This window comes from Salvelinus fontinalis, chromosome 6 (genome assembly GCF_029448725.1).
Source record: "Salvelinus fontinalis isolate EN_2023a chromosome 6, ASM2944872v1, whole genome shotgun sequence".
In the NCBI taxonomy this organism is placed as follows: Eukaryota; Metazoa; Chordata; class Actinopteri; order Salmoniformes; family Salmonidae; genus Salvelinus; species Salvelinus fontinalis.
In genome coordinates this window covers 30,730,481-30,748,337 of record NC_074670.1, presented here as the reverse complement: position 1 = coordinate 30,748,337, position 17,857 = coordinate 30,730,481, and the positions used below count along the sequence as shown (strand labels likewise).

The window sequence follows — 17,857 nt, the reverse complement described above, 5'->3', positions numbered from 1 at the left end:
AGGCCAACAGTGAGGTCTACTGGCTTCGTTAACGCCGTCTAGATGTGCGTAAAAGTGGATGTGCGTAAAAGTAATCGGATTCCATTCCGAAAAATCGAAAATGTCAACGCAACTGCAACCGACCTAGACGGCTGCAAAGACAAAAACATATATATTTTAAGGACATGTGATGACACCTGACCGCATCCCAGAGTTTACCATTCCACCCCCGGGACAGGCGCGCCACGCACGATGTCTGCAAACTCCAAGGGACCGGGAAGGATGCTCGCTGGTCCACGGACGTCACTATACAATTCCACTGTTGCCGCGCTCACATTTGTCTTCTGTCGAGCACTGAATCACGACGGTCCTCTCCCGGAGCATCAATACATGGCAAGAGAAGATTTGGTGGAGCCAACGACAAGGGCGGCAATGTCTCTTCCGCATTTACCCAAAATCACAACACCATATGGCTTCCTCACCCTGCGTCCGAAGGTGGGAGTCATTAATTTTTGAAGATGACTTTACACAGTCTTGCATGATCAACGATGATCAACGGGACACAACGGGCCGGCACACCCTCGTGTGATCAGACGCCCTCTGTCAGATTTTTAAACGATCCCTGGCTCTAGGAGGATAGCACACTCCTTTTCGTACAACGCGGCGTCAACTCACAGTTGCGCCTCACGTCAGTCAGAAAACTATCGACATTCTGAGCATCTCTGTCTGGACACTGATCATCCCGGACCTCTGCCACTGTGTTCCCCGGGGAATGGACAAATAAAGCGACTATTCGAGAAGCGTCTCTAGCTTCAGTTCGGGCAATGTACCGGTCGGCGAAAAGAGACGCTCCATTTGTGCAGAGCGACAACATTTTGGGAACAGGGATCCAGGCATCAGACTCTTGATGTGCCACTTGGCGAAATTGGCACGGAGGATGCCCCCAATATTCAGTACAGGTCGATTCATCTTCGTGGCAAAATGTGAAGAATTGCACGAGATTAGCTATCGTTTTCTCTGCTCCGTGGAAAAATGTATAGAATAGTTGAACATTTGCTTTAAAACTGTAACATTTTCTCTCAGACACATGACAAAACATATAGAGTAGCATGATAAAACTGCACATTTTTCTCTCTGCCCCATGGCAAAATGTGTTGAAATCCAGGTGAAAAAGTAGTTTTCCCCAACAATTATTTTTTGGGGGGGCTTCCACTTATACTGTGTTTTCAAAATACACCCATATATCCCTCAAAATACCTCTCAAGAGAGGCGTAATAAGTAGGCAAACTTTGTAGAATTGCAGGAAATTCGTTTTAAAAAGTCTCCCCTGATATGCCACATGAGATATTACGGTCAAATTAAATAACATTGCTGATCTTTCAATCCACAACATTGTCTAGGTTTCCCATATAAATTTCACAAACATTTGAACACAATGTTCAGTATACTGTCCTACTATATGGCCTATTTTCCTTCTGTGCTAACTTATCCATGTCCTTGACTTGAAGAAATGAATGCATTAAAAATAAAAATGTACCTTGTCTATTTCAGTTTTTACCACAATAAATATGACAGTTGAAATGAATCAACCAACAAGCAAGATAAAGGAAATAGAGTAAAATAAATTTTAGTACCACATTTCAAAGCAAAATAGAAACAGTTATATATATTGTCTACTTCACTCAAGCACTTGATGTTACAGAGATCAAACACATACTTCACAGGCTTCAAGACACATTAGATAATGACTACATTACCTTATGATGGATGACAGGTTACAGTTTAAGGCTTATTCTAATACCCACCTTTGGGCTCTGATCTAAGGGAAAGGGTTACATTTGATCCTTGGGGAGAGAGAGAGAGATTAGTCAGAGATGATTGACTGAGAAAGAGAAAAGAGGGACAGGGACAGGGAGAAAGAACCCTAAACTACAGTATTGCTCATTTTGTCTAGGCTGCCCTGGATTAGAGGAGGGTTTAATGAAGTAATCTAAAGATATTTGATAATAGTGAACGTGGGGATCAGATATAGTTTAAATGAGATTCGATAAGTGATGAAAGGGTTTGGTGGAGAAAACGTACCTGTAAAAGACTTGTAAAGGTGTCTGCTTTTTTTTACCCTCCTCTCACACACATGCTCTGAATAGTGAATACACTTACATACACCCCACCACTGATAGGGACACACAGAACTAAAACAGCCACTAATACACTTATACCATATTTACTGATTCAAACAGAAAAAACGAGATGAAAATACATGTCGACAGGCTGAGGTCTTACAGACAATATTGATCTGTTCAACACTTCTCAACAGATGATGAACACTGTTGTCTTGAGACGCAAAAAACAATACCATTCTCCATGACTCTGAAACGCAAAGGTTACTGTGAACACCAAACCAAAATATGGAACTTTATACGCATCTACCTCAGAATTAATTTAGTCCTTTATACACATCAACCCCAGAATTAATTTAGTCCTTTATACACATCTACCCCAGAATTAATTGTCCTTTATACACATCTACGCCAGAATTAATTGTCCTTTATACACATCTACCCCAGAATTAATTGTCCTTTATACACATCCACCCCAGAATTAATTGTCCTTTATACACATCTACCCCAGAATTAATTGTCCTTTATACACATCTACGCCAGAATTAATTTAGTCCTTTATACACATCTACCCCAGAATTAATTTAGTCCTTTATACACATCTAGGCCAGAATTAATTGTCCTTTATACACATCTACCCCAGAATTAATTTAGTCCTTTATACATATCTACCCCAGAATTCATTAAGTCCTTTCGACGCGGTTAGTTATTGCAAAGTTACAGAGGTTCTCAGTGCGAACCCTTTCTAAAAGTTCCCTGGTGACCTCTTAATTTTTATTCCAGGGTGTTTTCAGAGTAGCAGTTCAGACAAATCCATTCAGAAATCAGGAGCCAGTGTGTGTCCAGCTGTCCAGCCACAATTGTCATAAAACTATCCTCTGTCAAGAGCCTGTCTTTCCAGCAGAAAACGGTTACCTGTCTTCAATCACTGTTGAATACAGGTAACTGACAAAATAAAGGAAACACCAACATAAAGTTGCTTAATAGGGCGTTGAGCCAGAACAGCTTCAATTTACCTTAGCATAAATTCTACAAGTGCGACACCATTCTTCCACGAGAAATTCCATCACTTGGTATTTTGTTGATGGTGGTGGAAAACGCACCAGAATATCCCATAAGTATTGAATTGGGTTGAGATCTGGTGACTGAGACGGCCATGGCATATGTGTATGATGTAAGCTCAGCTGTATGTTTTCACTAACAACAATAATGCATTAAACTGAATCTTCATAAGACAGATTCATAGGCAATCGTACACTTCAGTGAAAATAATGAAACTGTATATGGTGCCGAAGAAGTGGAATGCTTGACTTTATCTTAAGTGCATTTCTGTGAATTGCCCTTCAGGCAATAGAAAAGTAATCTATTGAGAAATAAACAACATCTGTATTATACAAAATAATAAGACTGATATGACTGTAAACATACAAATCATATACACTGATGAGACATTATACACACGCACACCCACACACGCACACCCACACATCAAACAAGTCATTTTAACTCCAGAGTAGGCTCAGTTATTGTGGTTGGGGTCTGGGGATACATAATCACAAAGACTACAGTGGAAATTAATCAAATTATAAATCCCACTGGATAAAAGAAGTTTGAACGTAATTTCTGTCATTTCAACCCCGAAAATGTATGTGATGATGTTGAGTCAACATGGAAAACTGATTGGATTTGTAAAAAAGTCATCAACGTAAGGGCATTTCGTATTTTTTTCACCCAACTCTTAACCTAAATCCAATGACATAGTGATATTTGTTGTTTATTTCACGTTGAATTCACATTAGTTGACAACTCAACCAAATTTAAATCAAAACTAGATGTTGAACTGACGTCTGTGCCCAGTGGGATACTGTGTACTCATAAAATACATGAATTCAAAAAACAGTTACATAATGTGACCACCAGGCAGCAATATCCACAACCTCCTGTAAAGGTGTGTATGTGAACCAATTTTTTTTACCGATCTAAAATACCATCAGTGTTGCATCCAAAACCTCCAACATAGAAATAAAACTGGAAAAACGTAGACACAGAACATCACACACACACTCAGAGCATGTAGCTTTCTATATGTCCTTAGAATCTAGATGTTCGAGTGCAGGAGGGCTGAAGTGAAGAAAGTTCTCCACATCCTCCTTCCTTGTCCTCTTCCTCATCTACCTCCCCCCTCCCCACCTCATTCATTCACCAGGCCTCTTCATTTGATTACTTGCTTCAGCACTTCAAATCTGGGGTTCCCATTATTTGCTCATGTTTGCCTCCACCACTTCTTCATTCATGACCTTCCTCCCTCCTTCCCTTGGCTCGTCCCCTTAGCTCGTTGACTCATTGCTCTTGCTCTCTCCCAGTAGCCAGTAGGTTGTCATTTTCCCCTTCCCCTTCATCTCCACATCTCCTCTCAACTCCAGCTGGAAGCAGTTGAACTCCTGCAGGACGTCACGCGTGGCCGCAGACACATGGATCTTCAGCGCTGTAAGGGAGAAGGTGAGGAGAGCAATCCTTAATTAGTCAATTAACTACCACAGAGATATGAAAACCAGCAGATCTGTGGAACTGATTTAAAACCCACGAGTTGTATGACTACTCTGTGGCTTACCTTCACCATTGGACTCCAGTCGTGAAGAGGTGTTGACTGTGTCTCCAAACAGACAGTACCGTGGCATCTTCAGCCCCACCACTCCTGCACACACAGGGCCTGAATATAGAGTGGAGTGAATTGGTCAATCACACAACTGAAATTGGTATATCACCACTGAGTCTGCTAGCATGTGACCATTGCGTGCCACTCACCGCTGTGGATGCCAATGCGTAGTTTGAGCTGCTGGTCAGGCCGGTGTTGGATTTTGAAGGTGCGTACGGCGTTGAGCAGAGCCAGGGCCATGCGGGCGATCTCTCGGCCGTGTAGCTTCCCGTTCCTCACCGGTAGGCCGGACACCACCATGTAGGCATCGCCGATGGTCTCCACCTGGGGGCGCCACAGAAACAGCAGGGGCAGGGAGGTCAGTGTGTCCTCATGGAGGATCTCAATAGAGGCTTCATCTCCTCTTTTCCTTTCCTTCATCTGCACATTGATGAGAAATATAATGTTACCTTGTAAACATCAAAGTTGTCAATGATGGCATCGAAACAGGTGTAGAGGTCATTGAGCAGGGTCACAACCTAAAGACGCAAACATTTTTTAGAGCAGAATAGGAATTGTTTGGTTTGACTATGGCCTCCCTTGTAAAGTCTATCTTTGTAACTTGTCACACCTGTGGGAGTAGTGTCAATGTGATCGTGCTCTCTCACCTGCATAGGTGTGCTCTCAGCTGATATGGCTGTGAAGCCCACAATGTCACTGAAGTAGATGGTGACTGAATCAAAGGCCTCAGCCTGTACCGTCTCCCCTCTCTTTAGCTGCTCCGCCACTGAACTGCAGGTACAGACAGTAACATTACGCACTGTGTGTGTGTGTGTGTGTGTGTATATCGCATTGACTCACTGTGTGTGTATGTGTTTGTGTGTGTGTGTGTGTGTGTGTGTTTGTGTGTGTATAGCAGAGACTCACTGTGGTAGTATCTGGTAGAGCAGGGCCTCAGCCTTGCGTTTCTCTTCGTGGTAGGCCTGGGTTCTCTCCTCCACCAGCTCCTCCAGGTTGTTAGCATACTGCTCCATACGGGACAGCAGGTTATCCAGGATGTTAGTGCTGCACTCCCTACACACACACGCACACGCACACACACACACACACACACACACACACACACACACACACACACACACACACACACACACACACACACACACACACATATATACAATACCAGTCAAAGGTTTGGACACACCTACTCATTCAAGGGTTTTCTTTATTTTTTACTATTTTCTACATTGTAGAATAATAGTGAGGACATCAAAACTATGAAATGACACATATGGAATCATCTAGTAACCAAAAAGGTGTTAAACAAATATCAAAATATATTTGATATTTGAGATTATTCTAAGTAGCCACCCTTTGCCTTGATGACAGCTTTGCACACTCTTGGAATTCTCTCAACCAGCTTCATGAGGTAGTCACCTGGAATGCATTCAAGTAACAGGTGTGCCTTGTTAAAAGTTTTGGAATTTGTGGAATTTCTTTCCTTCTTAATGCGTTTGAGCCAATCAGTTATATTGTGACATGGTAGGGGTGGTATACAGAAAATAGCCCTATTTGGTAAAATACCAAGTGAATATTATGGCAAGAACAGCTCAAATAAGCAAAGAGAAACAACAGTCCATCATTACTTTAAGACATGAAGGTCAGTCAATCAGGAACATTTCAAGAACTTTTAAAGTTTCTTGAAGTGCAGTAGCAAAAACCATCAAGCGCTATTACTGAAACTGGCTCTGAGGACCGCCACAGGAAAAAAAGACCCAGAGTTACCTCTGCTGCAGAGGATAAGTTCATTAGAGTTAACAGCCTCAGATATTGATTCCCAAATAAATGCTTCAGAGTTCAAGTAACAGACACATCTCAACATCAACTGTAAAGAGGAGACTGCGTGAATCAGGCCTTCATGGTCGAATTGCTGCAAAGAAACCACTACTAAAGGACACCAATAATAAGAAGAGACTTGCTTGGGCCAACAAACACGAGCAATGGACATTAGACCGGTGGAAATCTGTCCTTTGGTCTGATGAGTCCAAATATGCGATTTTTGGTTCCAACCGCCGTGTCTTTGTGAGACACAGAGTAGGTGAACAGATGATCTCCGCATGTGTGGTTCCCACCGTGAAGCATGGAGGAGGAGGTGTGATGGTGCTTTGCTGGTGACACTGTCAGTGATTTATTTAGAATTCAAGGCACACTTAACCAGCATGGTTACCACAGCATTCTGCAGCGATATGCCATCCCATCTGGTTTGCGCTTAGTGGGACTATATATATTTTTTCAACAGTACAATGACCCAACACCTCCAGGCTGTGTAAGGGCTATTTGACCAAGAAGGAGAGTGATGGAGTGCTGCATCAGATGACCTGACCTCCACAATCACCTGACCTCAACCCAATTGAGATGGTTTGGGATGAGTTGGACCGCAGAGTGAAGGAAAAGCAGCCAACAAGTGCTCAGCATATGTGGGAACTCCTTCAAGACTGTTGGAAAAGCATATTTCATGAAGCTGGTTGACAGAATGCCAAAAGTGTGCAAAGCTGTCATCAAGGCAAAGGGTGGATACTTTGAAGAATATGAAATATATTTTGATTTGTTTAACACCTTTTTTGGTTACTACATGATTCCATGTGTTATTTCATAGTTTTGATGTCTTCGCTATTCTTCTACAATGTACAAAATAGTAAAAAATAAAGAAAAACCCTTGAATGAGTAGGTGTGTCCAAACTTTTGACTGGTACTGTAGTCATACTCTTTTTTTGGAATGGAGACGCACAGACATTAATGGAATCATGGAACACACTCCCCACTTCCACCCCCCTACACCCACCTGTTCTGTTTGCGTAGCAGCAGTTTGATGTGGTTGAACTCGGGCCTCTCGGTGGGCTCCTCTGCCCAGCAACGCTGCATGAGTTGGCCCAGCTCCTGGCTGTGGATCTGAGGGTTGACAGCAGGCCGCAGGCACGGCCACTCACCCAGAGCCACCCGGTCCATGATTTCTAGAGGAAGGGGGAGTGTACAAAACATTACGCTCTTTCCATGACATAGACTGACCAGGTGAATCCCTTATTGATGTCACTAGTTGAATCCACTTCAATCAGTGTAGATTAAGAGGAGGAGACAGGTAAAAAAAATGATTTTTAAGACGTGAAACAATTGAGACATGGATTGTGTATGTGTGCTATTAAAAGGGGGAATGGGCAAGACAAAATATTTAAGTGCCTTTGAACGGGGTATAGTAGTAGTTGCCAGGAGCACCGGTTTGTGTCAAGAACTGCAACACTGCTGGGTTTTTCACATTCAACAGTTTCCCATGTGTATCAAAAATGGTACACCACCCAAAAGACATCCAGCCAACTTGACACTAGAGGTCAACCGATTATGATTTTTCAACGCCGATACCGATTATTGGAGGACAAAAAAAAGCCGATATCGATTAATCGTACGATTTTTATATACTGTATATATTTGTAATAATGACAATTACAACAATACTGAATGAACACTTTTATTTTAACTTAATATAATACATAAATAAAAATAAATTTAGTCTCAAATAAATAATGAAACATGTTCAATTTGATTTAAATAATGCAAAAACACAATGTTGGAGAAGAAAGTAAAAGTGCAATATGTGCCATGTAAAAAAGCTAACTTTTAAGTTCCTTGCTCAGACCATGAGAACATATGAAAGCTGGTGGTTCCTTTTAACATGTCTTCAATATTCCCAGTTAAGAAGTTTTAGGTTGTAGTTATTATGGGAATTAGAGGACTATTTCTCTCTATACCATTTGTATTTCATATACCTTTGACTATTGGATGTTCTTATAGGCACTATAGTATTGCCAGTCTAATCTCGGGAGTTGATAGGCTTGAAGTCATAAACAGCGCTGTGCTTCAAGCATTGCGAAGAGCTGCTGGCAAATGCAGGAAAGTGCTGTTTGAATTAAGAGCCTGCTGCTGCCTACCACCGCTCAGTCAGACTGCTCTATCAAATATCAAATCATTGACTTAATTATGATATAATAAACACACAGAAATACGAGCCTTAGGTCATTAATATGGTCAAATCTGGAAACTATAATTTCGAAAACAAAACGTTTATTCTTTCAGTGAAATATGGAACCGTTCCATATTTTATTGAACGGGTGGCATCCATAAGTCTAAATATTGCTGTTACATTGCACAACCTTCAATGTTATGTCATAATTATGTACAATTCTGGCAAATTAATTACGGTCTTTGTTAGGAAGAAATGGTCTTCACACAGTTCGCAACGAGCCAGTTGGCCCAAACTGCTGCATATATCCTGACTCACAGAACGCAAGAGAAGTGACACAATTTCCCTAGTTAATATTGCCTGCTAGCATGAATTTCTTTTAACTAAATATGCAGGTTTAAAAATATATAGATGTGTATTGATTTTAAGAAAGGCATTGATGTTTATGGTTAGGTACATTGGTGCAACGACAGTGCTTTTTTTGCGAATGCGCTTGTTAAATCATCACCTGTTTGGCAATGTAGTCTGTGATTCGATGATACATTTACAGGCACCGCATTGATTATTTGCAACGCAGGACAAGGTAGTTAAACTAGTAATATCATCAACCATGTGTAGTTAACTAGTGATTATGTTAAGATTGATTGTTTTTATAAGATAAGTCTAATGCTAGCTAGCAACTTACCTTGGCTCCTTGCTGCACTCGCGTAGCAGGTGGTCAGCCTGCCACGCAGTCTCCTCGTGGAGTGCAATGTCATCGGCCATCATCGGCATCCAAAAATGCTGATTACCGATTGTTATGAAAACTTGAAATCGGCCCTAATTAATCGGCCATCGGTCGACCTCTACTTGACACAACTGTGGGAAGCATTGGAGTCATCATGGGCCAGCATCCCAGTGGAATGCTTTCGACACCTTTTAGAGTCCATGCCCCGACAAATTGAGGCTGTTCTGAGGGAGAAAGTGTGTGTGTGTGTGTGTGGGGGGGGGGGTATTCTTAAGGTATTCTACACTCAGTGTATGTAACGGCAGCCGTCCTCCTCCTCGTCTGAAGAGGAGGTGTAGCAGGGATCGGACCAAGACGCAGCGTAGTTCGTGCTCAACATGATTTAATGACAGACGATAAACGTGAACACTTACACAATACAAAAATAACAAACATGGCAAACCGAAACAGTCCTCTCTGGTGAAACGAACACAAAGACAGGAAACAACCACCCACAAACCCCAACACAAAACAAGCCACCTAAATATGATTCCCAATCAGAGACAACACAAAACACCTGCCTCTGATTGAGAACCATATTAGGCCGAACATAGAAACAGACAAACTAGACACAACATAGAATTCCCACCCAGCTCACGTCCTGACCAAACACTAAAACAAGTAAAACACACAAGAACTATGGTCAGAACGTGACAGTGTATAAAGCATTCCTATAGATGGTAAAATGTTATATTTCCTATCTAGTGTCATTCCTTCTGCTTTCATCTTCTCAGAGATTCCAGTCAAATTTCCTTTCCATTGTGTTCATATGCTTTCACAATCTTTCCATTATCTCTCCCTCCCAAGGTATTCTATCATCTCCTTCACACTTTCATCATTTCTCACCCTATTCCCCTGTTTCTGCGCTCATTCAGAAAAAAAAATTAAGCATGCAAACACACACACACACAGACGCACACACACACACAGAGACCCAACAGCAGTCCATGCAGCCTAATTGAGTTAAGACCATAAAGTGGTGTCAGTGGCATAAATGTCATGCTCTGGTTCTAAGTCAGTTCATTGTCTTTCTGTCACACAACAGCTGCTGTCTGCCAGTACAACGTGTTACACTCTGATGAGCAAATACAAACACTTGCTTCTCTCTCAGTACACCACTTTTGCAATCGACTACAATCACGTTCAATTTTCTACAACTCTGCACAATTTCATGCAATTATGGTTTTGAAAAAAAACGAATTCACTGAGCAGTGGTGGTTGGCAGACATGGATGACAGCAAGGTTTTCTCCTCAACACGTTGTGACGGAGACTTGACTTGGAACACAACAACAGCTGTTATTGCTGATCTGTATAGCAAGAAATCCAATCTCTTTCTTTTTCAGTTTTCTAAAGAAGGAAGATAGGACAGATTGTTGTTCCCAAACTAACTACAATTTAATCTGAAATCTTGACTGATAATAAAAAACGTTCTAAAGAGTCACACACCCCTGCTCAAATGAAAAATAAATATCTTGGTTGCAGCTATGTACTTACAATCTGATATTTTATTAAAATTGTGTTGCTTTACTCTAAGACAGAGACACAGAAAACAGTACAGTGGAAGGTAAACAAATATAATATGTTTCTGTGTTATATAAAGCATGTGACTGTGTGTTTGTCCCTACAAGTGTTTGTGTGGGCTTAACTATACTTAGTACAAAGCAGAGAGGTATATTAGCTCTCGTCCTCCATATCATTAGAGTAGGCTCTTCAGGGTAAGTGGGGTGCAAGAGGGGCTGAGTGAGAAAATAGAAAAGGAGGCAGAAAATCTGTCACTTTTGGGAGCGTGTTCGACAAATTCATGAACTTTCCCTAGTTTAAGTTGCCAAATGGTTGCAATTGCAAAACTGTTCCATGTCTCCATTTTAACGTCGTGGCATATTGGTCAGCAGCTCTGAAATGAACATTGGGTTGTGTCAATATTTGGATGTCTACACTTCATTTGTTGAATTTCATGTCATGTTTATTTGTGAGTAGAGTCAAGGAGGAACCTTGAAATATAAAGAATACAGTTCACATGGAGTAAAATGTGACGACATACTGTAGCTTTGTTGAGTCACTGGAGCTGTTATGTGTTTTTTGATAGGTTTGTGTTTTCTACAGAGCTTTCCTGAGTAAACAGACTTGCGGGTGCAATGTGCAGAATAACAGCTTTTGTTTTGAGTTGCTCTAATTGCCTTATCGCTACTCGGCGATAATGCAGTCAGCAAAGACCACAGAGCCTTGAGGAGAAGGAGGCTTGTTAGGTTTGTTTGTTATGCTTTTGATGGAAGAAACATACAAACAATGTTTATCTTGGACACAATCTGGAGTATAATTTACTCAGCAGCAATGGTATTCTCTCTTTCTTTTATAATACATCTGTGTTTATGTGCAAATAAGCGTGCTTATGACCAAAAGTGTATGGGAGCACAAATGTGACTAGTTTCAGGAAACTAGGAGTATGTCGCATGTCACTACTTCACAGGAGAGGCATTTGAACATGAACATTTGAATTTTTTATCAAAATGCTTTTTTGTGCAGAAATGCCTTCTGGAAGAATGAACTTTCCTGTGCCTTAATAACAAACTTGTTTGCCATCTGTAAATAAGAATAAATTACAAGCCTAGTTGGTTTAGCCACGGGAAAAGACAGGAACCTTCCCGCTAGCCATGATTGGCTGAGATAATGGATGGGCTGGACATGCCGAGAGTGTGACGCCCTGATCTGTTTCACCTCTCCTTGTGATTGTCTCCACCCCCTCCAGGTGTAGCTTATTTTCCCCAGTGTATTTATCCCCGTGTTTCCTGTCTCTCTGTGCCAGTTCGTCTTGTCTGTTTCAAGTCAACCAGCGTGTTTTTCCCGTGCTCCTGCTTTTGCTATTCTCTCTTTTGCTAGTCTTCCTGGTTTTGACTCTTTCCTGTTTTCTGGACTCTAAACCCGCCTGCCTGACCAGTCTGCCTGCCATGACCTCGAGCCTGCCTGCCACTCTGTACCTCCTGGACTCTGATCTGGTTTTGACCCTTTGCCTGTCCATGACTATTCTCTTGCCTACCCTTTTTGGAACTAATAAATATCAAACACTCAAACCATCTGCCTCCCGTGTCTGCATCTGTGTCTGGCCCTGAGCTCTTATAGAGAGATGAGTATGTAGCCATGTAGCATGCTTCTGTCTATAACATGAGCTGCTCAGTATGTGTAGGTAATCCTTTCTACCACAGCTTTTTTGAAAGATATCATAAAAAACTGCAGAAGTATTGCTACTGCTCTCCACTGTCTGGAGGACGATCGTGCCATGCTGACTCTGAAAATGAATCAGACGATGAGGAAATCCCTGATTTAGATAAAAACATTTTAATTGAACCAGACATTGTAGAGTCTTCAGAAACAGCGATCAACAATGTTGTTGTCACGGAAGAAGTTGAATGCCCGGTGGTAGCAGAGTATGATTGCTATGGAGATGGAGTAAATTCTAGCATTTGATTGCAAATATGCAGCGGGAATCGAAAAGAGAACACAGAAAGCTGTTGTATAAAACACCTGTCTCCGGATTACATCTTCAAACTAAGGGCAACCATGGCAACGGTGACAGAGAGGGAGAAACGTTCATCCATGTATACGGGTAAGAAAGTCTAGCTAGATACATTTTCAGATATTATACATTTGAAATTTAGTCAGAATGTCATTTTAATTTTAAGTTAAAGCGTAGTGTTAGCTAGCTAGCTAACGTTAGCTGGCTGGCTCACTAGCTAACGTTACGTATATGATCTGTGTAATATTATTATTTGTATCTCCGAAATCTATTTGCATTGCTAGTTATAACCTAATGTTAGCTAGCTAGCTAACATTGAACCTAGTTGGTTAGCTTTAGCTACCTGGAGATTCATGCATGGTGGCTAGCTATGACAATCAGTTTGTATTGCTAGTAGTATGGGTTGGGATTATTGCTGCGTTCAAAAACTGGGGACTCGGAAATTTCCGACTTCCGACTTCAGTGTGTTCAAGACAACTGGGGACTCAGAAAACTAGCTCCGACTAGGAAAAATCATTTTGAACTGTCATCCAACTCAGAATTCCAACTCAGGAACTCGGGCCTCTTTCTAGAGCCCTGACTTTTTGACCTGAAGATCACTGACGTCATGATTTCACCTTGTATTTTTCCAAGTTCTCAGTTGTCTGGGAACTTACTCACTCTGTTTAGCACATGGACTCACATGTGAATCCTTAAAGAGATGGGTGGGGCTAAGGCTTAAGAGGTTGTGAATGATCCTGAATGGGTTTAGACAAAGAAGAGCTCTCTAGTAGGTGTACCAAAACATTCAAGAGCCATTTTCTCAAAAGTGGGGTTACAAGTTTATCAACTTTCAAAGCAAAATCACTTTCCCATTGTTCCTCAACTGTAGTGTATTATCTATAACTTTCGCGCTCTGAATCTCTACTTTTATCCAATGTAAAAAACACAATTTCAAATTTTGCTACATAGGATCAAATCGGTCCCAAATGTCTGTCATGTAGAAAGAGAGAGTGCGTGTGTGTGTCTGTGTGTGTGTGTTACCTTTGGGGCTGAGCGGCTCTCCCTCCAGATAGAAGGCACCGTGGCGTAGCGCCACCTCTTGGAGAATGATGCCAAAGCTGTAGACGTCTCCCTTCTGTGTGCCACATGGAGGTGGTCTCTCCAACCTCAGCAGCTCTGGGGCCATCCACAGCTTCCCTACACACATAGATGGATACATTGACTAAAAGCATAATCAATTTGCCTACAGGCACTGATCTAAGGTCAGTTTCGTATTTCACCCTCTTAAGGATTTGACCTTAGTTATCTGTAGACATCCGGTTTGGAGCGAGCGGTCGCATTTGCATTCGCTCTGCAGGTAGTATAACTTTTCATTACATTTCATTACAGTACAACGGTTTAATTTGTCCAACCTTAGCAATTTCTTCTTAGCTAGCTACATAGCCGTCTGTGTATCAAAGATAATTGCGTAATTATCGTATTTCGTCGTCTATCGTAGTCCACACTGCTATCTGCCCAGCAGCTAGCCAGCTAGCAAACGTCCACCGTCTACCCAATAGTAGTATAACTTTTCATTACATTTCATTATAGTACAACGGTCTGATTTTCATTTTCATTACAGTACAACGGTTTGATTTGTTTGATCTTAGCTAGCTACATAGCCGTCTTTGTATCAAACATAATTGTGTAGTTATTGAGGTTCGCTAGCCAGCTATTTTCGTCCTAACGTAACGCAACGTAGCCAACACTGCTAGCTAGCCAGCTTGCCACCGAATAGCAGCATTGTAGAAACGAGTGCATTACAACGGAACGACTTGATTAGTGTAGTGTTGGCTGGCTACACAGTTGTCTTTGCTATCTTTGATTTGTTTGATCTTAGCTAGCTACTTAGCTGGCTACATAGCCGTCTTTGTATCAAAGATAATTGTGTAGTTATCGAGGTTCGCTGAGGTTCGCTAGCCAGGTATTCTCGTCCTAACGTAACGTAACGTAGCGTAGTCAACCCTGCTAGCTAGCCAGCTAGCCACCGATTAGCAGCACTGTAGAAACGATTACATTACAACGGAACGACTTGATTTGTGTAGTGTTAGCTAGCTACATAGTTTTCTTTGCTATCTTTGTATCTAAGATAATTGTGTAGCTTTGAGTAATTATCGGTTAGCTAGCCAGCTATTTTCGCCTGCCGCGCTGCCGTCCTCCTACCTAGCCAACACTGCTAGCTAACACTGCTAGCTAGCCAACTTCTACCGAATTGCAGCACTGTAGAAACTTACATTACAACGGAACGACTTGATTAGCGTAGTGTTAGCTAGTTGTCTTTGCTGTCCTTGTATCCATGATAATTGTGTAGTTTAGAGAAATTTAGAGAAATTGTCGAGGTCACCTAGCCAGCTTCACTTTCAACAACGCAGCCACTGCTAGCCAGGCTACTTCACCAGCCAGCAGTACTATATCATTTTAGTCAATCAGATCTTTTATTTTACTTTTATTTTTTGCAACGTAAGCTTAACTTTCTGAACATTCGAGACGTGTAGCCCACTTGTCATTCTAATCTCCTTTGCTTTAGCGTAGCCTCTTCTGTAGCCTGTCAACTATGTGTCTGTCTATCCCTGTTCTCTCCTCTCTGCACAGACCATACAAACGCTTCACACCGCGTGGCCGCGCCCACCCTAACCTGGTGGTCCCAGCCCGCACGACCCACGTGGAGTTCCAGGTCTCCGGTAGCCTCTGGAACTGCCGATCCGCGGCCAACAAGGCAGAGCTCATCTCAGCCTATGCGTCCCTCCAGTCCCTCGACTTCTTGGCACTGACGGAAACATGGCTCACCACAGATAACACTGCTACTCCTACTGCTCTCTCTTCGTCTGCCCACGTGTTCTCGCACACCCCGAGAGCTTCTGGTCAGCGGGGTGGTGGCACCGGGATCCTCATCTCTCCCAAGTGGTCATTCTCTCTTTCTCCCCTTACCCATCTGTCTATCGCCTCCTTTGAATTCCATGCTGTCACAGTTACCAGCCCTTTCAAGCTTAACATCCTTACCATTTATCGCCCTCCAGGTTCCCTTGGAGAGTTCATCAATGAGCTTGATGCCTTGATAAGCTCCTTTCCTGAGGACGGCTCACCTCTCACAGTTCTGGGTGACTTTAACCTCCCCACGTCTACCTTTGACTCATTCCTCTCTGCCTCCTTCTTTCCACTCCTCTCCTCTTTTGACCTCACCCTCTCACCTTCCCCCCCTACTCACAAGGCAGGCAATACGCTTGACCTCATCTTTACTAGATGCTGTTCTTCCACTAACCTCATTGCAACTCCCCTCCAAGTCTCCGACCACTACCTTGTATCCTTTTCCCTCTCGCTCTCATCCAACACTTCCCACACTGCCCCTACTCGGATGGTATCGCGCCGTCCCAACCTTCGCTCTCTCTCCCCCGCTACTCTCTCCTCTTCCATCCTATCATCTCTTCCCTCTGCCCAAACCTTCTCCAACCTATCTCCTGATTCTGCCTCCTCAACCCTCCTCTCCTCCCTTTCTGCATCCCTTGACTCTCTATGTCCCCTATCCTCCAGGCCGGCTCGGTCCTCCCCTCCCGCTCCGTGGCTCGACGACTCATTGCGAGCTCACAGAACAGGGCTCCGGGCAGCCGAGCGGAAATGGAGGAAAACTCGCCTCCCTGCGGACCTGGCATCCTTTCACTCCCTCCTCTCTACATTTTCCTCTTCTGTCTCTGCTGCTAAAGCCACTTTCTACCACTCTAAATTCCAAGCATCTGCCTCTAACCCTAGGAAGCTCTTTGCCACCTTCTCCTCCCTCCTGAATCCTCCTCCCCCTCCCCCCCCCTCCTCCCTCTCTGCAGACGACTTCGTCAACCATTTTGAAAAGAAGGTCGACGACATCCGATCCTCGTTTGCTAAGTCAAACGACACCGCTGGTTCTGCTCACACTGCCCTACCCTGTGCTTTGACCTCTTTCTCCCCTCTCTCTCCAGATGAAATCTCGCGTCTTGTGACGGCCGGCCGCCCAACAACCTGCCCGCTTGACCCTATCCCCTCCTCTCTTCTCCAGACCATTTCCGGAGACCTTCTCCCTTACCTCACCTCGCTCATCAACTCATCCTTGACCGCTGGCTACGTCCCTTCCGTCTTCAAGAGAGCGAGAGTTGCACCCCTTCTGAAAAAACCTACACTCGATCCCTCCGATGTCAACAACTACAGACCAGTATCCCTTCTTTCTTTTCTCTCCAAAACTCTTGAACGTGCCGTCCTTGGCCAGCTCTCCTGCTATCTCTCTCAGAATGACCTTCTTGATCCAAATCAGTCAGGTTTCAAGACTAGTCACTCAACTGAGACTGCTCTTCTCTGTATCACGGAGGCGCTCCGCACTGCTAAAGCTAACTCTCTCTCCTCTGCTCTCATCCTTCTAGACCTATCGGCTGCCTTCGATACTGTGAACCATCATTTCCTCCTCTCCACCCTCTCCGAGTTGGGCATCTCCGGCGCGGCCCACGCTTGGATTGCGTCCTACCTGACAGGTCGCTCCTACCAGGTGGCGTGGCGAGAATCTGTCTCCTCACCACGCGCTCTCACCACTGGTGTCCCCCAGGGTTCTGTTCTAGGCCCTCTCCTATTCTCGCTATACACCAAGTCACTTGGCTCTGTCATAACCTCACATGGTCTCTCCTATCACTGCTATGCAGACGACACACAATTAATCTTCTCCTTTCCCCCTTCTGATGACCAGGTGGCGAATCGCATCTCTGCATGTCTGGCAGACATATCAGTGTGGATGACGGATCACCACCTCAAGCTGAACCTCGGCAAGACGGAGCTGCTCTTCCTCCCGGGGAAGGACTG

The 17,857-nt window shown here is 43.3% G+C and overlaps 1 protein-coding gene across 1 annotated transcript in view; it reads right to left on the bottom strand.

Moving 5' to 3' along the window:
* Positions 1–1,498: 1,498 nt before the first annotated feature.
* The window catches only part of LOC129857638 (atrial natriuretic peptide receptor 1-like), a 67,039-nt gene continuing 50,680 nt past the window's right edge, over positions 1,499–17,857 (bottom strand). Inside the window, exons 15-22 of the mRNA XM_055926088.1 lie at positions 14,048–14,203; positions 7,577–7,745; positions 5,662–5,808; positions 5,403–5,526; positions 5,205–5,273; positions 4,905–5,079; positions 4,711–4,809; positions 1,499–4,584 (exon numbers count right to left, since the gene is read on the bottom strand). Of these exons, the coding sequence (XP_055782063.1) occupies positions 4,427–4,584; positions 4,711–4,809; positions 4,905–5,079; positions 5,205–5,273; positions 5,403–5,526; positions 5,662–5,808; positions 7,577–7,745; positions 14,048–14,203 (1,097 nt within the window). The 3' untranslated portion in view covers positions 1,499–4,426. The remainder of the gene's footprint in view (positions 4,585–4,710; positions 4,810–4,904; positions 5,080–5,204; positions 5,274–5,402; positions 5,527–5,661; positions 5,809–7,576; positions 7,746–14,047; positions 14,204–17,857) is intronic.